Consider the following 23,022-nt stretch of genomic DNA (forward strand, 5'->3'; position numbering starts at 1 on the left):
TGTGGCAATGAGTTCCACAACCTATCTGTAAAAGTATTTCTTTTTGTTAAGAAGGTAAGGGAGCTGAAAACATTTTTGTACCTTTCTTGAATGATTTAATAAGTAACTATTAGGTGAACTTCTGGATTTTGTCCTTTGAGATGGCTCTCTCTGCTTGCAAGGCTCTCAGGAGACAGGCTAGGGTCTGACAAGGCAGTATCAGTGGAAGATATTTTCTTTTCACCTTCTTAATAAAAGCCCTGAGAGCACGGACAAAATTAACCCCCTGACCATCATCAATGCATCGAGAATTGAAAGGACAGATGCTGCAGCCTATACCATCGTAGAGACAACCGCACACAGCTTTCTGCCAAAAAGGGACAAAGCTTCTGCTATCCTAATAGAGAAAAGAACAAATTCAATTTTCATACTTCCTCTTTTTACTTCTTCAAAACACAGAGAAAAAAATTAATTAGTTTTGCACATTTAGCAACCCTTTTTCCATTTAAGACTTTGCTCTTTACTCTTGAATTCTGCACACTATCAAACAACAAGCTACATTTTGAGAAGAATGTATTTATTGACAAAGTGTGCCAAAATCCAGTGCACTTATGTGCCCAAGCCATGAAAAACATACCCAATACTGGCTATTAGTTATTATTAATAATAATTATTGGTATTACCATAAAGCTAGCCGATAGCACTACGCCTATATTCCAAGCTGAAATACATGGTAGCCCTACTCACAGCCCTTCTTGAACCATACGTCCCTCCTGCCAGTTAGTCACATGTACATAGGACTTCTCTTTGCACCCCAGGAAAGGGCTCTGTGTATGTGTGCTGGCCTTCTGCTGTGGTGATGGGGAAACGAAATGTCAGTGAGGCCCCCATACAAACACAGAGCTCTCTGCTGCGATGGCGTGTCCCCTCCTCAGTGCTCCATGGTGCAAAGGGTTGGGAAGGTGGCACGTCTAGGGCACCCTACTCCTAAAAGGAGTGATTATCCTGTGAGACTGCCACAGCAGCAAGAGCAGCAGCTGGGCTCCCCTTCCACCCTAGCAGCAACGGTGGCAATACTGGAGCAGTCTCTGCACACTCAGGAAGACATAACTGCATCGGTTTACACTCAGTTTGTGTTTGGAAGATTATCTTCACAACCATAAGGATTAGATTTTTTTTTTTTTTATTAAACGAAAGCTAAAATTCTGCAGAAGCTAATGGCACTCACCCAACAGAGTCCTACTCCAGATGGGGAAGTGGATTTTTCAAGCCCTGGATGAGTCCATATAAAATGAATAAAATAAACAGTCCTCAGTATCAGTTTAGTTAATGCCAATGACTGTTAGGCAGGAGTTTTATTTAGAGAGCAACCCTCATATTGAGGGTGCTTTAAAGCTGGTTTCCAAATGGCCTGGAGCATTAGCTAAAGCCTCCTATATTACTTAACCAGGGTCTGATGGTCTCAAGTGATGCCCTCAGGCAGGCTTCACTCTGAATATTCATAACTTTTCTCAATTACATACACTGTTCAGGGGCTCCTCAAACCTGGAGTACCTCAAGCCTCTTTTGCTTCAACATCTAACTGTGAAGCACAAAAAACTTAAAACAGTCAATTAAGTCAGTAACTAATATTTTCCCCAACCAAATTTCCAAAAGAAAAAGGGATATGGTATAATTTCAGAATAGCTGTAACGTCCAAGAATGGTGCATTTTGGGGTATCAGAGCATCTGGCAGCCAGCCTGTGAGAGTTTAAATGTCCTACAAAGATTGTTAATTTAGAATTTGTGCTGAATATGCCCCTCTGCACCATTCTATTTGGGGCATTCTGCACATATTGCAGGGTTAATTCATATTTCAAAACCCTCTGTAATTCACCTTTCGATGTATTTTATTTTATCTGCATAGTGCTGTCAGCTGAAAACTGCAAATACCACAATTGGAGGGACTTGCACTGCAAGTTCCAAGGAAGTTTTAGATCCACAGAAATTGTGCTAAATTCAGCAAGTGACCCTTGAAACCACAAAGGGGATCCCAGACACCTCTAAGCATCTGACTATAGTAACTTTATAAAACTATATATCAGCAATTCCAGAATGCAAAAATCTTATGAGAAATGTCTTTTCCAACTGAGAATTTTTCACTTTTTCGCAGGTCAACATGGTAGCAGGTTTGCAATTTTATGTCTGAGAGCATCTCATTCTCATTAATTCCACTAGGTTAGTTTCATCTCCGCTTTCAATCTTCAAACTGAATACAGAATAATCTTCTTCCCTAGGACTGTTACTTCCCAAAAGACACATTCCCCCACATTTCAGGAGAATGGTTAAATATACTAGTCCCCACCTCAAACAGATGTCATCAGAATCTAGTTCTAATCATTAAAAACTAGTAAGGTTTTGAGTCTTTTGGGATTAGCTTTAGCTACCTGGTCTAACACCAGCGTCGTCACTAGTGTAAAGTAAACCAAAGTTTCCTATTCAGGGGCAAAAAGGATATTAAGATTGTTCTCTATCTTGAGCTTTCTGGTTAATATTAGAAAATATGGGGTATGTAAACAATTTTCTTTCTAATAAAAGAGAACATGCATCTAGTACTAGTATCATTACCTCTTTCTTCCACTAAAGACAGTCTGATTCCTGTTCTAAGAGACCCAACTTAGATTCCCTGATCTGCAGTACCCACGTCCTTCATCCATATAAATAGTAATGGTGATCTCCTCCCTCACAAGATAAAGTGCAGCTAGGAAATTACTCAGTTTCAAGGCTTCCCTAATTAATACAAGAAAGCTGACAATGTCCTACTATACTTAAAAAGAAAAGGAGTACTTGTGGCACCTTAGAGACTAACAAATTTATTTAGCATAAGCTTTTGTGAGCTACAGCTCACTTCATCGGATGCATTCAGTGGAAAATACAGTGGGGAGATTTATATACATAGAGAACGTGAAACAATGGGTGTTACCATACACTGTAACGAGAGTGATCACTTAAGGTGAGCTATTAACAGCGGGGGTGGAGGGTGGGGGGGGGACCTTTTGCAATGATAATTAAGGTTGGCCATTTCCAGCAGTTGACAAGAACGTCTGAGGAACAGTGGGGGGTGTGGGGGGGGGAATCATTACACAAAGTAAAACTATTTCCCCATGTTTATTCCCCCCCACCCCCCGCTGTTCCTCAGACGTTCTTGTCAACTGCTAGAAATGGCCCACCTTGATTATCACTACAAAAGGTCCCCCCCCACCCCCCTGCTGGTAATAGCTCACCTTAAGTGAACACTCTCACAGTGTGTATGGTAACACCCATTGTTTCATGTTCTCTATGTATATAAATCTCCCCACTGTATTTTCCACTGAATGCATCCGATGAAGTGAGCTGTAGCTCACAAAAGCTTATGCTCAAATAAATTTGTTAGTCTCTAAGGTGCCACAAGTACTCCTTTTCTTTTTGTGAATACAGACTAACATGGCTGCTACTTTGAAACCTACTATACTTAGTATCACTAAATGGTTCTTCAAAGAAGTGTAGCGAAGCATAAATATTTTGAATATCTGAACAGTTAATATTACTTTCATCCCCGATATACTGATACAAGGCATGGACTGAAGAAGGGATAATATCTTCTTGGAATGGGAACTTCTAAGTAAATGCCATCAGTGTTGAAGAATTCTTGATTAGACTATTTTTGGTTTGAGGAATACATAGTAAATGATACAGTGTTTAGAATAGAGGAAAAAAACAATTTGAAACTTAAAGAAAAAAGAACAGAGATAAGAAGACCATGGATTCCAAACCAGCTAAGACAATTATTACCCGAACTAAGGTTTTTAAATCACTTGTTCCACTTAGAAATTGAGTAAAAACCAAAACTTAACTGAAAAAGAATATGCATGCGCGCACACACACATGTAGCTAAGATGAATCTTCCTGGAACAATAGAATACCAAGAAACAGCAAGGAAAAACAACTATTTTTCAAGTCTGGAATTGACTCAAAGATAGCTGTCAAGCTGAATATGGGACAGACTACATATGACACCACAAAAATTCCAATATGTTACCTTAAGTGAAGCATGTCACAGTTGTGACAAATGCTGTTTGTAGACATGGAGTACAGTAAACTCACCTGCCCTGATAGCAATTGATTGTCTAATCCAACATTTCCTGCTACCTCATTTGAATTAAACTAGCCTGTGTGATAGTCTTTATAAATTCCAGTAGCTAAATAGCAATTGTATGGGGTTACGAAAATTTCTGAAGGCCCAAAATGATTAAACACTTTTTGGTAAAATATATTATCTTTCAACCCTCCAAAAAGACTGTCCCCAATCAGCCACATTTTAGGAAGGAACACACATGCAGTTCAGCTGGCAGAAAAGATCAAACAGCAGCAAGTGAAGACTTCAAAACGCCGAAAATAACCATTGACCCCCGCCACCTCCACCAAGGTACAACAGTTAACTGAAGGAGCCCTTAATATCTAATACATCCTAGCTATAAGAAGGATCCCTTTGATATCAATCTATGCATTTGTTTAAAATTCAGAATTCACAGTGCACAAACATACAATCTTGACTTCTCCTTTAATAATGAAGCTGCTGAGGTCTGCAAGAGGAAGGTTGGATTTCAACTTCTGATTTTTTCCAGATTTAAGAAGTAGTGCTGCTTGAGTAAACCCCTCCGACTCTTTCACCTGGTAGCATGTTTGATAACATTTACTCTGAAGAGGCAGAGAATTTATTCGTAAAGCTCTTCCTAAGATTCTCCTTTGAATTAAAAAACAATGAAGACATCTCAAAAGGACTTTTAAAATGCAAATCCCTTTTGATGTATATGCAGCAACTGTCAAAGGCCCAGGGTGCAAATTTCATCAGTCTGGCTTCCTAAGGCAAGTCCTTTGTGGCAATGACTGAAATACTAGTAATGTTCCAGATCCTATCTAAACCCCAAACTAGACTGTGTTTCCCCCAGTATACTGACATTTAAGGAATGGATCCTATAGCCTTGTTTCTCTGAAATGCCTATTTGATGTTTCCTGAAGACTCTTTTTTATGTACAAGAAAATGAGGCCATTCCAGTATGGCGTACAAGCTACAAATACTGCAAGAGACCGAAGTCAGAGGCCTCAATAATGAATGGTAATTCCCCAGATCAGTAGTGGCTTGGGTGACGCATTCAGTGAAATCAGATCCAAACTGGTGGAAACAACGGAAGGAGAAAAGTGGCCTGCTTTTACAATTGTGACCCTTGCCAGCTGATCCGGCCAGCACTGTATAAGGTCCAAAGAAACCTGTGTTCTGTCTCTTGGCTAGAGGTACTAAAGTAATGCAAGTCCAGATGATAGGTGAAGATGATAAGAGGTTCATAAGGGTTTTCATGAAGAAAGTTAGATTTGCCTCAAACCTCTTGCTTCTAAAGCCCTGCTAATCTCATACTAAGTAAAACAAAGTTTAGAAGACAACAGCCTGAGAACAGTTATCAGAAAAGGACAGGTTGAAATGACAAAAAAGCAGAAGACTTGATAATTGACTTAAAAGACTTCAAGAAGCTTTAAGGTTTTTGCCTTTTTCAAAGTATCTTGTATCTTATTCCCACTAAAGTTTCTACTCCAGGATTTACTTCAAAAATATGTTAAGCCTCAACAGTTTTTCAATAATACTATATTAAGAACAAACTTCAGGTATGGTACCAATAAAATAAGAATGGCATAACAAGCCACCAGGCTAAGAAGAATCTTGTTGTTCAGAAGATTGCGGCAATTGGAAAAAACAGGTCTGAACAAGTGAAGTGTAATTATTTACTGCCATTTACTGATATGCAATTTAGAATCCTGGGTGCACAGAGTGATTGATATGTCTAATAAAGCTGAAAGTGAAATATGGTTTCTCAAGTATGGATGTCCAGCAAAAAATACATCTTTTTTCTAAATGAAAACTGGCCTCCTATCTCTTTTTACTGGTAAATGCCACCAAACTGCTTTTGTACTCTGTGCTGCACTTTGAGAAGTGCATATACAGATTTAGTCAAGTATATGATTACTCAAATATGGTATCCAGTAAAACTGGTTGAACAGAGCCACAGAAGAAATTTATCAAAGAACTATGCTAACTGCCATTTCCTTTGTTGTTTGGTGGTGTTTAAAAGAAAACTGAGACAGGATTGAGGTTTTCCTTGGACAAGCAACCTTAAGAAGATTTTTCCTAAGCTGTAAGTCACGAAGTACTGCATTTATATATGTTAAAAATCGAAATAATTTCATACAGTACCTTGACCTTCATAGAATACCAGTACTGAAAGTTAAGAGTACGGAATTCAATATTCAGTTAGTTTTTAAAATACACAAGTGTATTTTAGAAGTATTTTACGGAAGTAATCACTAGCTAAAACTTAAGTTACCTCACATTCCATCCACAGTAGTGCACCAAGTAAAGGACTTCTCCACCTTCGACATCAGAATCTTTAATACTAGCTTCATACATTTTTTGATTTTTCCCTCGTCCATACCGCACTTGGACTTTCATGCCTGGTGGATAGCATTCAAACTCTTCTTCCTCATTGTTGTCATTGTTGTCTTCCTCCTCCTCCTCCTCCTCCTCTTCCTCCTCCTCCTCTGCTTCTTCTTCATCTTCATCTTCCTCCTTATTCGTGTCATCTCTTGAAAGGTTTAAAAAATTGTAGAGTTAATAAAAGATACTTCATAAGCTTTTCAGTTCCAAACCACATATACTGATAAATACTGCGGATGCATTAGAGGCTGGAAACAGCAGGCTCCATATATGTGAAATTGCCTCAGTGTTATATTAGTATTATCAACTAAAAAGAATAGAGCAAAGCACACATAGAATATAATGACACTAAGATGCTTTTACAGCAATGGAAGATTAAAAAACGACGGTTTAGAGAAAAAAATCCATCAACATCTGAGAAGTGAAGTTGTATTGTATGGTAAAGAAATTGTTTTATGTTCTTAGCTTTTATTATTCAATTCTCAACTCCTTCATGTCGTTCCCTAGCTAAAATACGTATGTTTCCACCTCAGACCCATTCTTCTCAATATAGAGAAAACATTCCTAAGTTTCATTTTTCAAGATACAAGTTTTACAAGTGGTAACTTTCTAACACTGGCTACCATATAAAGATCTGTGCTCTGTTACATCCATTGCCTCACAATGGCCATGTATATGGGTCAATTCTATTTTGAAAGGATTGCCATTAAAGCAGGTTTTGTGCAACAAATCCTAAATATGAGGGTTTAAAAAAATATCCAATTTATGACCTTGTTATTCTTTGCTAAAGGTTTTCAAAAATAAAATAGCCAAGCTACACACACACACAAACACACACACACGTTGAGACCGAAAAATTTCACATGAAGTCTCTACAATTTCAGGTGTGACTTTAGAAACATAGGGCCAGATTTTCAGAGGTATTGAGCACAGATAAATCCTGTTGGTTTCAATCAATGACAGCTATAGGGGTGTTCAGCACCTCTGAAAATCTGGGGCTAAGTTTCTAGAGATGGGTGCTCAAAACTATAGAGGCTATTTTTGAAATGTTGGCCTTAACCTCTAAACATTCTCTAAGGCACATTCTTACTGGATTTTGGGACTGTCCTTATTCCTCCATATACAACCTATAATAGATCCATGCCATCCATGGAGTTCTTAAAAATCATAGGTTCCTAATCAGTTAAAACCCAAAAACCAGAACAAATATTCTTGCACATTTTAAAAACTGTATATAAAGAGATACAGCTATCAGCCTTTGAGTCAACTTCTGTTTTTAATATACAGTACACATAAGAAAGTCTATATTAATATTGATATTAGTCTATTTTTCCATATGACTGTACAGGCAAAAATATTCATTTAACACAGCCACTTTCTCTTTTGAAAGGAATCAAACAACATTTTACTGTTTTCTACCAAAGGCAATTGGCCGATATCAAATCACAATTCTTTAATTAGCTGCCATGTGATTTCCAAATAGTGGGCCAAATTCATCCCTAGCACAACTGCACTGATTTCAATGAACTTGTACCAGGAATAGATATGGCCCATTGCATGCATACATGCATGTGCCATAAGAAAAAAATTAAACCTCCCAGAGTGCCGATGTACTATGTTATCAGTTAACCCAAAATATATCTGTCACATTCAATACACACCAAGGATAGAGAGGACTCTACTAAACAGACACTTCCATCCTTAAAAGTCTACAGAGTTTTGTATTAATGAATATCACATCAATTATACAACATACTTCAAATGGTCTATTTTGCTAATGTAATTAAAACCACCGAAGTTATTAAACTGAAATATAACTAAACAGCTACTTTACAACTCTTTTCCTCTCCAATCTCTCCCATATAGTCAAATACTTGACCCAAAAATTAACAGGAAAACTCCCACTAAATTCACTGAGACCAGGATTTGGCCATAGGCTGGAGAATTCCTTGACAATCATGACCTAGACCTGTCTGGTACTTAGCTTTCAATAAGGTGCTCTCAAAGTGCTCCAGTGCTGCTGTAATTTACAAATCCTAGCAAACTGCAGCTCATGATTACAGTAATTTTAAGGACTTAAGAAAAAAAAAGTTATGGAAACAAAAGTATCAGACAGGGGTTGAGGGTGGAGCCAAGCTGCTGTAGAAGCAAGACATGCCTGAGAGTTTTCAGTGCCATGGAGATTTTCTGGCAATTTTAATGAAATAAACTTTATTAGAGAGAATTTTTTCAAAACCTGATGGCAGAATCCTTAATGATTTCTGAAAGAGGAAAATCATGCCTGAAAAGGAAAAACAAGGACTCTTCCAAAGTTTGTCCAATTACGGTGCAGCCGACTGTGAAGCAACCCACAGGCCTGGACTAGTCTGGAGTCTCCTCTTATCACCCACCAGATATGGTGGCTTTCTTGGTGCATCAATGGATTTCATGAGAAAACAGACTCTACAACAGTCTACCAGGACTTCTCTGGAGGGATACTGAAACCCTCATTGTAAAGCTGAGCAACTTGGATGGTCAAGTAGGTAAGGTGGAGAGCGGACTGTAACAGGTAGAGAGGGAAATGCCAGGAAGCATAAGGAAATATCATCAGAGATGGTTGCAGTTAAGAGTGCAGTAGAAGTGGCCTGGTTAGATCGCAGGTTGGAGAATCTAGAAAACCAAACAAAAGCCAAGAATATTCGTATTTTGGGAATAGTAGAACTGCCAGATTATATCCCTGAATGAACTCTGTGAAAGGAAAAGCATGTTCCAGAAGTTGCAAGGAAAGAGTGGAATCTGTTTTATGAAGGCCATAAACTCCTGTTTCAAGATCTCAAACCCAGTCATGAAGATGAAGAAAAAGGAACTGAATGCTGTGAAGCAGAAGTTCTTAGAGAAAATTGTGGCCATGGTAGTCCAGTGAGCATGGTAGAAATCTTATTTGGCTATCTATGCATGCATGTGAATGTCAGATTTCTTGCATTGCTGTTCATTCAAATTCTAATAAAAATGGAAAAAAACAAGACTATTGGCAACAATCACAATCTTAAAAATAAAAGCAAACAAAAACAAACCAACCAATAGTTATGACAAAGCTGCAGCAATATGAAAGCCCCCTCCCTTGCACAGCAGGAGAGATGCATTTATGTCGAAAAGGCAGACAATGGAGCACCACCATAAATGAAGCATTACCATAATTGTGTTCCAACAACCCAAACAATACCAAGGAGCTGGTAAGAAGGACTGGTTTGCAAGCAGCTCACTTATTTACATTACAGCAACCAGCTAAAGACACCCTCAAACTCCACAGAGTGGAAGCTTCAGCCCTTGCTTAGAACCAGAAAATCAAAGGCAGGAGGGAGCATTTATAATTCTAAAATATCTGGTAATAATAAAGCAAATATTTTAAAATATGTGTAAATACACACACACATACATGAATATCACAAAGCTCAAACAATACAGTGAGGGAACTTAAAACATTTTAAATATTTGAAAACTACTTAAAATTATAGGTACCATAATTTACTCTAGAGTAGCATTTCTCAGTAAATACAGAGGCACATAGGCCAAATACAAACATATCCACTGTGCGTGTATATTAATAAATAAATATGAATGCATGAAATAGTATGTGTTATGTGGGAAAGTGCTACACCTTGTAATCTTTAGGGCCATTGTGTCTGACAGAAAGAGTGTTACTAGTCATTATTGTAAAAGTTCTTCCGAGCATCTTTAGCCAATAAAACTTCATTTGATTAGGATTGTTGCACAACCCCAGGATGGGGTCTAAACCAAATCTAATCATACGTACAGTACCAACAACATGGCAGCATATATAAATAAGAATAATAAACAAATGTAAGTCTAATCTAACTAAGTGTTAAGTTAATATAGGGATCTGTAGATTTCTGGGGTGCTGAATCTTCTCTCAACCTTTTTATCCTCGCTTGGTCAAAATCAGAATGGCCCTCCTAAAGTGGGAAATATTTTTCATTATTTGAACACATTATCTGGCTTGAAAGGATTGGCTTTTTAGTTAAGACTCTGAACTAAGACTCAAGGAGATCTGGGTTCAATTCCCAGCTCTGCAAAAGATTCCCTATGTGACAGTGGGCAAGACATTTAATCTTTTTTGCACCTTAGTTCCTATAGTTAAATGAAGATAAGAACACTTCCTATCTCTCACGTCTGTTTAGAGTACTAACTCTTTGAGGCAGGGACTGTCTGTAACAGATTTTAAAGTAGCTATACTTGAACAAAAAAACTTCAGAAACAGACTTCAAAGAGAAACTGCAGAACTCAAAATTCATTTTCAAATTTAACACCATTAGTTTGGGCTTGAATAGGGACTGGGAGTGGCTGGCTCATTACAAAAGCAGCTTTGCCTCTCCTGGAATTAACACCTCCTCATCAATTATTGGGAGTGGACTACATCCACCCTGATTGAACTGGCCCTGTCAACACTGGTTCGCCACTTGTGAGGTAACTCCCTTCTCTTCATGTGTCATTATATAATGCCTGCATCTGTAATTTTCACTCCATGCATCTGAAGAAGTGGTTTTATACCCACGAAAGCTTATGCCCAAATAAATCTGTTAGTCTTTAAGGTGCCACCAGACTCCTTGTTATTTTTGTGGATACAGACTAACATGGCTACCCCCTGATACTTGTCTCTTATGGGTTTATATACGGTGCCTACCACAATGGCTCTTTATAATCTTGGTTAGGGCCTCTAGCTGCTACTATAAAAATAAAACATCTGCAAAATAGGTCTTTGGGTCTCCAACTGTAATTCTATAAATATGATGATGCATCAGGGGACTGGATATTAGATATACTTGAGACAGGCTGTCTAATATAAATGCTGAACGTCGACTTATTACTACTGCACATAATTTTAGTTTGCTGTTTTTAAATCTTAATATTTAGATTTTTGTCTCTCAGCTTGTTCATTTTCATACAAATGCTTTGGTATGGAATATAGCTTTTGGGCCCTTATTTTGTTTGACCCAGGAAAACTACATGGATTGCTACACATTAATATAGCATCCTTTATGTGGGACTCAAAAGGAATCATGTTTACTGCAGGTTTAATTACAGGAGTAATAATATGGAAAGATTGTCATGTGATTAAAAGGCAGGAAAACAAAAATATCAAAACAAGGAAGGAAGAAGCGGTGTCCTATATCATCTTTGAGGGCTATCTTGCCCCATTGGCTCACAATTGGGGCAAAAGCACCATGGACCACTGAGTACTGAAGATCATCCATCTCAAATACTCCATAAAGTTTCTTTTTTTCCCCCACATCAGACCCCTTCCTTCTGGACATCTCCCCTTCCCATCAATGCACTCTTCAACAAAATACAGATGCTCTTCTTGCAAAGGGCACCATAAAGCATGTGACAACTCCCTACATGGGGAGAGGTTTCTACTCCCTGTAATTCCTCATCCCAAAGAAGGGTGCAGAGCTCTGCCCCATTCTTGACCTTTGGCTAATAAACACCTTTATCAGAAAATCCAAATTCCACATCGTGACTATGTCGACTATTATCCCATTCTTCCCCTATGGGGCTTGGTTCGCGGCTCTCGACGTGAAGGATGCCTACTTCCATATTGACATTCACCCGGTCCACCAGAAGTTTCTCTGCATCGGGATGGGACACCACCACTACCAATTCTGAGTCGTCCCTTTCAGCATAGTGATGGCTCTGCAAGATTTCAGTAAGGTCTTCGCTGTCATGGTAGAACAAATGTGCCGCCTCAGCTACTTGGTGTACCCAGACCTGGACAATTGACTCCTTGTTGTGCTATCCCAACAAGAACTCATCTCCACCATTCTCATCCATCATCCTCCTGATCTCTAGAGGTATCTGCATCAATGAGAAGTTGGTGCTCATACCTACACAGATGATCAACTTTATGGGGCATTGTTCAACTCCACTGTGGCATAGGCCTTCCTTCCAGTGTATCGCTTCGGAATGCTGATGGCCATAATTGCAGACCTATGCCACAACCCACGTACCACGGTCCACCATTGTCTCTCCCTCCTTGGATATATGGCAGCCTGTACCTCTGTGACCCTGCTGCATGTCTACGCATGTGGTGCCTCCAACTGTGGCTCCTCTCCACCTACAGACCCCATATGGACCATTTGGAGGCCAGAGTTGTCCCCCAGACGATTCTTGCCTCCCTGACCTGGGGGACCGACCCTGCCAAGATCATGGTTATTAGCCCCTTCACCACCCCAACCCACAGGCCACCATCACAACAGGGGAGCCCACCTACACCATCATACAGCTGAGGGTGTCTGGCTGCCACAAGAGGCCAGAATGCATATAAATGTGCTAGAACTGAGGGCAGTCCCTCTTGCATTCCAGACGTTTCTTCCTTTCATTTGGTCCCACCATGTTCAACTACTCTTCAGCGTTGTAGTGGTGATATACATCAATAAGCAGGGCAGTGCCAAGTCTCCCTCCCTCTGTTCCGAGCCCATCCACCTTTGGAAATGGTGCATCAAACACCATGTGTAGAGCCCTGCCAAATTCACAGCCATGAAAAATGCGTCATGAACCGTGAAATCTGGTCTTTTGTGTGCTTTTACCCTATACTATACAGATTTCATGGAGGAGACCAACGTTTCTCAAATTGGGGGTCCTGACCCAAAAGGGAGTTGCAGGTTGGTCGCAAAGTTATTTTAGAGGGTTGCAATATTGCCACCCTTCCTCCTGCGCTGCCTTCAGAGCTGGGTTGCCGGAGAGTGGTAGCTGTTGGCTGGGCGCCCAGCTCTGAAGGCAGCACCCCACCAGCAGCAGCACAGAAGTAAGGGTGGCAACACCATCCCATGCCATCCTTACTTCTGCACTGCTGCTGGCAGCGGCTCTGCCTTCAGAGCTGGGATTCCGGCTAGCAACCGCTGCTCTCTGGCAGCTCTGACGACAGCGCCGCCGCCAGCAGCAGCACAGAAGGGTTGCAGTATGCAAATCCCCCTACAATAACTTTGTGACCTCCCTCCTTCCCCCCGTACAACTCCCTTTTGGGTCAGGACCCCTACAATTACAACACCGTGAAATTTCAGATTTAAGTATCTGAAATCATTAAATTTACAATTTTTAAATTCCTAAGCCTGTAAAATTGACCAAATTGGACCGTGAATTTGGTAGGGCCCTAACCATGTGACACTACAAGCCATGTACCACCCAGGCACCCAAAATTCCCTAGCTGATGCCTCAGCAGGATACTCTTCCTCAACCATGAGTGGGAATTGCACAGTGCCATACTCCAATACCTCTTCTACAAATGGGACACCCCGTTCTGGGATCTCTTCATCACTCATGAGAACTGCAAGTTGCCTCTTTATTGTTCCAGGGGAACCATATGGGAGGACTTGCAGGACAAAGCTCTTTTCCCCTGGACGGGCGACCTCCACTATCCTTTTCTCCCCATTCAACACCCGCAAGTGCTTTGCAAGTTTTGCTGGGACTGAGCTACCGTAAAACTTATAGTCCTGTTCTGGCCCCGTCAGTTTTGGTTCATGGACCTCCTCAGACTCTCCACCCGTACACGACTCCACCTTTGATCTCCTCACGCAAGATCAGAGCCAAGTATGGCATCCCAATCTGGGCCCTCTTCACTTCACAGCCTGGTACCTCTGTGTTTATGAACCACACCAACATTTCAGGAAAGGTTTCCTCAATACTCAATACTACATGGATTACTACACATTAATATAGCGTCCTTTATGTGGGACTCAAATGGAATCATACTGCCACCAATACTCTGGCTCACACCCCCGTGGGACTCATTTTATCAGCCCTCACAAAGCCACCCTTCAAGCCAATGGCAACATGCTCCCTGTCCCATCTCTCCATTAAAGTAATATCCTTAGTCGCCATTACCTCGTCTAGGTGAGTCAGCGAACTGGCGGCCATGATGGTTGACCCCCCCTTGCAACGTTTGCAGTTCTCAGTCAAACCATCAAAACTGGGACTTTGATTTCAGGTGGGTCGAGGAGATGGCCATGGCAAAGGCTGTGGGTCTCTGTTGCTGGGACTGGTGTTGCTTGCATGGGGCTTTCTGTTGCCCCTCGTAGTAGGCCAGGTAGGATGTATACTGGTGGGGAAGGAACTGCTGTTGCTGGTGCCTGCATTGTGGAGCTGGGGTGTAGATCACCAGAGACTGTAAAGTGGCGCTGGAGTCCTTCAAAGAGTGAAGGGACTTGTCTGTCTTCACATAAAACAAACTGTCTTTGTCAAAGAGAAGGTCCTTGATAATAGTTTGGATCTCCTAAGGAAAGCCAGATGACTGGATCCATGAGTCCCGGCGCATGAGGACAGCAGTTGCAAGGGAGCAAGAGGACATGTTGGCTGCATCAACCGCCACTTGGAGGCCCACCTTGGTGACCAGGAACCCTTCATCCACCAGCGCCTGAAACTGCTGCTGCTGGTCTGGTGGCAGTTCATCTGGAACTCTGCTAGCCACACATAGTTATTAAAATCGTATCTGGCTAGCAGAGACTGGTAGTTTGCAATCCTAAATTACAGTGCTGCTGAGGAATAAACCTTTCTCCCAATAGGTCAAATCGCTTAGCCGGCTGGTCTGGAGACGGTCAACTTTTGTGCGTGCTGGGGCACCCATTCCTCTGCTGCATGTACAACAAGAGAGGTAGGTGACAAAAGAGGAAGTCCACCCCCCTTAGCTGGGATACAATACCTCCACTCTGCCTGCTCTGGTGTGGGGGCATATGAGGCAGAGTATGCCACACTGCCTGTGATGGATGGAGGACTAAGAGCGCGAAGGAACAGTGATTCCAACTCTGGGTACGTGGTATGAGGCAACTGGAGAGGCATCGACCGGCACTATCATACCCTCAGCTGTGAACATAAGCCACCGCATGACACACGTGCACGTCAGCAGACATTGTTAAGAAAACCCTCCGGCTCCAGAGCCATGTCATGCATGCTCACCCCCATGTTTGGAATGCACATAGGAACCAAACACTCAAAGAAGAACTGCTGTGTGATGGTTTTTTCAGAAATTTTTGGACAGGTCATTCAAAAGAAAACAAAAAGACTTTTGCACACTTACACATCAGGAAGTTGGAATAGCCTGTTCAACATGAAGTACTGGGCTATAACCTCACAAGACCCGTTATTAAAATTAGTGGGGTTAAAGTATCAGCCTAAAATTGTATCTTTCAGCACTTTTAAATTGGGAAAAGGGCCAGCTTGGGGAGAAACTGCCTGAGCTCTACAGCTGACCTCAAATCTACTTCTAGTGTCAAGGAGGAGAGTTAGGAGACTCCTGTAGTAAGGAGAGCTCAAGAGGGATTGTCTGAAGTACAACCCAGCTCTGGGAGGAGGGCTGCGACCTCCAGAACAGGAGGAGAAACTGACTTTTACATGGAGCCAGAGTGGGTGTGAACTGGAGAGGCTAAACAAGTGAGTTATGTCTGTATAACGAGTTAATAGATCGAACCATGTGAAGGGGTATATGTTGGAACTGTGAATAAATCAGATTCTGCGAACAGTTTGAACTAACCTGCTCTGGGTAATTGCTGAAAAAGACCCAAGAGGTGCTGAGTGCAATGTACCTACAGGGCCACAACAGCCAAAAGAGGATATGCTAGAGAGACATGCCCCCATGACACATGCACACAAAAATACAATGCATAGACAAAATGGGTAAGTCTCTATATATGATGCTACACAAATGTAGTTGGTATAAATTGATCTTTTTGTGCTTACACTAACAGTGCAAAATTTAAACTGGTGTTCACACCAACTGTGCAAGGAAGACGACGCATTCCCCCCCCCCCAAATAATTTACTTTACACAAAATTAAATTTGACTGTATGAGTTAACTTTAATGTATAGTGCTTTATTTGGTCCAAAGCCAATCAATATGACTGTCAGCCAACCACACTAACCTACATCTTCCTGTGATATTTTAAATCCCTCTCCTACAATTTTACTTTCATTCATCACAAAGCCCTCAAAATATACCTCTTCTGACAAATAAAAAACTAGAGACAAGGTGGGTGAGGTAATATCTTTTACTGGACCAACTACTGTTGGTGAGAGAGACACGTTTTGGAGCTTACACAGAGCTCTTCTTCAAGTCCTTCACCCACCCTGTCTCTCTAATATCCTGGGACCAACACGGCTACAACATTAAATAAAAAATTATGCTACTTTTCAAAGTACTCAAAGAATAAACTGCAAAGGGCAGAAGAAAAACACTACATCTGTTAACCTGTTACCTCCTATATGTGAAACACAGCTGCTGACTTACTTTCTTACATATTCTTGTCATGTCTCTGTGCTTGACTACACTACCACTTAAGTCGATCTACGTTATGTCGCTCAGGGGTGTGAAAAAACCACCCCACTGAGCAACATAAGTTACATTGACTTAAAGCAGTGTCCACACTGTACTATGTCGGGGGCAGATGCTCTCCTGTTGGCATAGCCCATCTTCACCAGATGCACTACAACAGCGCAGCTGCATCGGTGCAGCTGTGCCAATGTAGGGTGGTAGTGCAGACTAGCCCTAAAATAGCAGCAAGTACCAGATACTTCAGAGGAAGGTGCAAGAAACCCCTCCAGAGGGCTGTTATGGAATAAACTATCCACAAAGAAAGCTTCTTCCCAATTCTGATTAGTTAGAGCTTGGCTTATATGACCTAAAGCATGAGGTCTTATATCTGTTTCAAAAATCTTCTTTGGTTTTTTAATCCTTACGATAAAAAGTCAGTATTCTTGTTATCCATATAAATGTTCAATTTTAAAAAAAAATCATGCTAAGCTCTTGGCCTCAATCTTGAGGGGGTAAGTTCCATGGACTAATTGTTCTGTGTGTGGAAAAGCACCTTTCAGTACCTTGTTGCCTTTCAGTTTAATTGACTATCCATGAGAAATCCCCTCACAAAAAAGAATGTTGGGCCAGATTGTTTCAATTGTACTTTATATATGTGGCATGTCTCCACATAAGGTATCCTTAAAGGACTTTTTTCTGTCAAATGATTCAATTTCTAGGAAGATAAGAAATGCCATATTGAAGAAAAATAGTCCATTTGGCCTTCAATAATTACAAAATGAATAATTCAATTCACACAACAGAGGAAGGTACCTAATTATGCAATACTACATTGAGGTAACTGGGGGACATTTCTTCCTGACACTAGTGGTGTTAAATTTATGTCCTGAAGTTGCCAGCCTTTCGCCATTTTATTCTTGGTGACATTAACTATGAGGGAATTCTAATTTAAGCAGAAGGATGAGTTTCCAAAGCCCTGGAAAGTTCTCTTTGAAACAGACAACATAAGAGTGATGCTCCACATACTCAATAAGAACACTAAGACACCAATTTTTCATTATCTTCTTTGGCCCAGAGATTGTCCACCTCTCAATCAGCACACAAAGACCCAACACATACATCAATCCTTGCCCATAGAGAAGGGGTGGGGAGATGTCAGCTACCTCGGCTGCTTTGTCTCCCTGTCTTCAGATCTGTGTAGACTACTTAATATGGTCAGGATACAAGAGTAGCCAGGGAATAGCACTGGAGAGGAATTAGTAAGCTGCAGATATCACATTTAGCTTCCCCTCTACACAAATTAAAATGGAAGTGAAAAGCTCAAAAGTTAATATCACCTGATTCTGTATTAACTTTTGCACAGAGCCCCATTGTGTTGCTGAACCCAGTTTAGAAGGGATTACAGGAAGGAGGTCAGCAGGGAAACCCTGTTTCAAAAGGAATGAGTGATGAGACATTGGGAGGTGGAGTTCAGGACCTCTAGAAAGACACTCCTGGCCTCCAGGAGATATCCTAAAATCTGGAAGCTGGGACTGAAATCCTGCCTTCCCCACAATGGAGCAGTCTGGTGGAAACTGTGCAAGGAGAAACTCATGGAGCTTCTTATCCTCTAGGCAAGCCTTCTCCTCATGTAGAGGAACCAATCTGGTCCCAAGTTAAACAGATACAAATTATTATTTGAGAATAGTTTTATAACTTTATTATTTCATTTACATTGTTATTTGGTTAACATCAGTATTAGAAAGATGTCCCACACTTTTAAAAGACCTTGCCAGGTGACATTTTAAAGACACTGAGCCAAATTCAGTTCTGAAGTAAGTGGCATAACTCTCTTCACTGCACTTTTCTTATTGTCTGGGTAGATTTCCAATTAAAAATGTATAATTTTATATTTTAACTATGCAAATTATTTTACCCTACATAATATATTTTTTGTATAATCAATTATTTACTATCCCCTTTCTACATGGTGAAATGTGTCAATGATGCAATATTTACACAATGGTTTCTCCAATTTCCTATGGGCCAAATCCAGTGCAGTGGCCACATCTATATTCCAGACCGTATAGCGAATGAAATCTCCATAAAACACAGTTCTAGAGCATTTCTGCACACCTTGTTCCCACCTGCAGCACAACCACACAAGTTTTATCATCTTTTGGGCTGTCCTCACCCTCAGACGAGGAAGGGGCAGGATGTGTGTTCAAAACACAATGGTTTTAGGATTTTCCAACTTTTGAATAGCGCTCAGACACACGACAATGTATATGCATTTCTTGTCAAGGATGTAAGTTGTTAGCTATGCTAAGCCTAATTAAGAACTGTCCATTCCATTTTGACCTCAGGGCAGACATACGAAGGTAATACATGGAACAAATCTTTTTGCGTTTAAATATGAAAACCTTTCTATCCATTGTTTTATGGAGAACACATACAGCCATGCATGCAGGGAGGAATGTTCTGCTTCCTTGTTTCATCCACTGACTAGCTGGGCCCCGGCACCAATATTACTTCATTTTAATTCACTTGCAAACACCTTCTCTTGAGGAGAACTGGATAGGAGTAACTTCTGATCCTGTCAAAATCATCCCTTACTCAACCAAAGACTGCTATTGAGAGATGCAAGATACTCCCTTCCCATAACACTATCTCCAAAACACTCCCAAGAGCAAGAGGTGGGAACCAGAAATCCATCCCATACAGGTAGCAGAGCTGAACAAACACTAGGCCACTAGGATGGCCACCTTATTTTTTCATCAAATAGACTTAAGTTACTTACACTTTGTATGTTTCCCCTTGCTCACTGGGTTTTAAATATTTAGTCTCTGAACCTCGAAAGACTCATACAAATGTTTCACTTTAACAATGTGAGTAGCCCCACTAACTTCAATAGGATTATTCATGATGCATGAAGTTAAGCACATGCTTATGTCTTTGCAGGATCAGGGTCTCACAATATCGTTTGATGTTGAAGTTCAAACATACTTTTAATTAAAAAATCAGTGACATCAGGTTCCTTAACTTACAAAAACCCCTCTTACCCTGATTTTTCTTTTTCTTCAGCCTCCATGTTTGTGTTAAGAATTTCCATTTCTTTAATATTCTCTTCCTCTTTATCTCCCAGATTGGCTTCATCTTCTGTTTTGGTTGAACTGAATTCCTTTTCCTGGTCAGACTGAGTATATACAGATTCTTGCAAGTTTTTTTTGTTTTCCTAAGAAAATATAAAAATGCAGTTAACCTACAATAGAAATCAACATGACAAACATTTGAAAAAAGGCAGACAAAACACACTTAACCAACTGGCAGAAATAATTCAAATAATTTAGGATTGTTACCATTCCCAGTATATACTGCTTTATTAAATGAGGTTTAACTTTTGCAGAAGGATTGCTTGAGTCAGAGCCACAGAATCTACCATTAATGTTTTAAATAGAAGAAACATTTAAAGTGAAGCTGCCAGAACAAATCTGCACCCAAATTTCTTTAAAAAAACCAAGCTTTAAAAACACTTTAGAAATTCTAGTTTCAATTATATTTCTTTCAATTCCAATGGAAACAACCTCTGAACAAAAAACAAACATTATTTTTTTTCTATGTGACTCAAAATTGTTTCATTGTGCCAAATTCATGAGAATCCAAAAGCGAAGCTGACTAGAAACTAAACTAAAAGTAAAACCAACTAGTCAATTTTCATTCTCCAAGCTGAACAGCACTAAAAAAAATTAACAGCATTTTACATGTAGTCATCTTAATAATCTTAGGTCCTAGTGTTTTTATGAAATGCAATTTTTAAACTGAAAGCTTCTCTTTGATGGTTTCCTTTTAAAGATTTTACACTAAATGCAGTGGGTCTTAAAAACAGATATCAAGTAGTGCTCCTGCCACCCTTTTCAGGTGTCTTTGGTGGGGTGGTGTGTGAGTATCTTAAGGCCCTGACTTACAAATGACTTCACTCAGACAAATCTTTACATCTACATAGAATCCCAACAACCTCAATGGTGCTTTCTAAAGGCTTAAACGTGTGCCTGAAGATCCCTCTGAAGTGCATAGGTCCTAGTCCTGCAATGCATTGCCCTGGGGCAGACCCCCTGAACTCTTGTGGAACTTTACTGATTTTGGGTTGGGGATGGGAATAGAAGGTGTCCATGCAGACGCAATGCATTGTAGGATTGAGACCTAAATCTAAAGCCAGGTTCAAAACAGAAACCCTACTATTACAGCTGCTGAGAGGATACAGCCCCTTTCAGGCCAAAGTAGGCCACACATTTTGGTATGATTTGACTGTAAGGTTCCCCAACAGCTGTGAGGTTGCAGCTGTTCTGTAGGAGGTCATGGACGTTTTGCCTCCAAGACCCTCTGTAGCAGCCAGCATACATTCAGAGATGGATCTGGCCCACAGTATGTTGTACTTATCCTCCTTTAGCTATGCAGCTGCTGTCAGCCACCAAACCCTATTTTCAAGCTGTGATATGATCAGTATTAATAATAAGGAAAGAACTATGCATTATCAAGACAACGTGCTGAACTGTTTAGGTGTTTGTTTGCTTTTTTAACTCAACCAAGGTGATTTCAGCCCTACTTAATACACTACCTCCTACTCCCCCGACAAACACTACCTCAATTTAGCAACTGGGCTTAACATAAACAAAGTATTTTACCAGAAGGGTGGGTTTATCATTTTCTTTACATTCATTATCATTCTCAGCTGGTTTTGTTTCTTCCTGTTGTATTATCACGTCTTCCTCCTCCTTATGCTCTTCTTTAACAACTTTTATTTCTTTTACATCCTGGTCAGGTTCTTCGAGCATTTTCAATTCTTTTTCTTTTTCACACTCTTTGCAGGGCTTATTTGTCATTTTCTCTGGCAATGCCATTTGAAATTCGATATTAGCCGATGTGCAGTACTCTTCAAAACCATAAAGATATCTGAAGGAAGAAAAATTACATTCCATGACATCATGCTAACATTAATTTACATATCTATTAACCTAGTGAGCTCTTTATACCTTTGTTAAAAAAGGTACATGTATTTCATAGGATACAATAAATAGGTTATATTAAAACTGTCTAATAAAATTTGTTTGTGAAAATCTGGTATCAGTTTGACCATTTTTCTTTTTTTTTGTTTCTACTTCTTACTATACTTAAACAAATGCAAATGATACCTCTTAATCAACCAGTATTACGGAAATACCAAAAATTCAGAAAACATTTAAGAACACAAACAGGAATAAAAATATTCTACCAATTCAGGAAAGGAAAAGTCCGAAGGTAAGGCAGTGTCCAGTTTGCTCAGCCCAGCAATATGGAAACTCAATAAGTGCTTCTCAGCTTGAATGAATTATCAAACCAATTTGAAAATTATGCTTATCATTACAACTGGCATTTTCTGAGCCTCCTAGAAAGAAGCCTACTTGATTCTGATTATTAGTTATGACATAGGCCACATGTGATGGCACGTTATAAAAACTGACAGAAACAAGCAATACAAGTGATAGTGGTTTGCCTTGAAACAAATACACTCCAAACTTCAAAACTGATAATACTCCCTGGTTTCAGTGAATTTGGGGTACGTCACCCTGTAACACAAAGTGACTTTTTACTGCAATACTGCATTAAGCATTTATTATTTTGCTGCGGACATATCCCTCTATCTTCCTTTCTCAAATGCTATTATATCTGCATCAGAAAGAAGATCATTCAAACGAATCATATCATTAGCAATGACTAGCTTAATACTACGGAATTTGAACTGACTTCTTAAAGTTCTTGGAGAATACTAATGGTAACACCATACTTAAATATTTACCAAAGATTATTTCACTGTGCTGAGATTCCTTGTTCCAGAAACCTTACCCCAGTAACGTATAAATATCATTACAAACAAGTCAAATGCTTGGCTTTTTCTTTTATACATTTATTTGTATGTTGTACTTATCCTCCTTTATCCTCTTCTCATTCTTGCACCTTTTTACCATTTTATTCTATATCTTTATCTTTACACTACAGAGCTCCTCCAGAACATCTAAAGAAAATCCACAATATTTTAAGCACTGGACTAACATAAGGCTAATACCTACCAAAAGTAGGGTCTTACCATTACAATAAATATTAAAAATAAACCAAAACTTGTTAAATCCACCATCTTTTACCTTTTACTCATTTATCTAGGAATATCAGTATCAAAAAGATACATATGTGAAAGGTTCTCTCATGATACCACATAGCTATCCCCAAACAC

General features: G+C 40.0%; 1 protein-coding gene across 2 annotated transcripts in view; it reads right to left on the reverse strand.

Annotated features, from left to right (window-relative positions):
• Positions 1-23,022, reverse strand: part of ARID4B (AT-rich interaction domain 4B) — a 139,820-nt gene that overhangs the window by 26,051 nt on the left and 90,747 nt on the right. The window contains exons 15-17 of one of the 2 annotated variants that reach the window (XM_084623730.1): positions 21,440-21,707; positions 19,820-19,992; positions 6,372-6,629 (exon numbers count right to left, since the gene is read on the reverse strand). In XM_084623730.1, coding sequence (XP_084479856.1) covers positions 6,372-6,629; positions 19,820-19,992; positions 21,440-21,707 — 699 coding nt within the window. The remainder of the gene's footprint in view (positions 1-6,371; positions 6,630-19,819; positions 19,993-21,439; positions 21,708-23,022) is intronic. The other variant, XM_084623731.1, reaches the window with a different exon arrangement.

Source organism: Lepidochelys olivacea (genome assembly GCF_965140295.1).
Source record: "Lepidochelys olivacea isolate rLepOli2 genome assembly, chromosome: 3".
In the NCBI taxonomy this organism is placed as follows: Eukaryota; Metazoa; Chordata; order Testudines; family Cheloniidae; genus Lepidochelys; species Lepidochelys olivacea.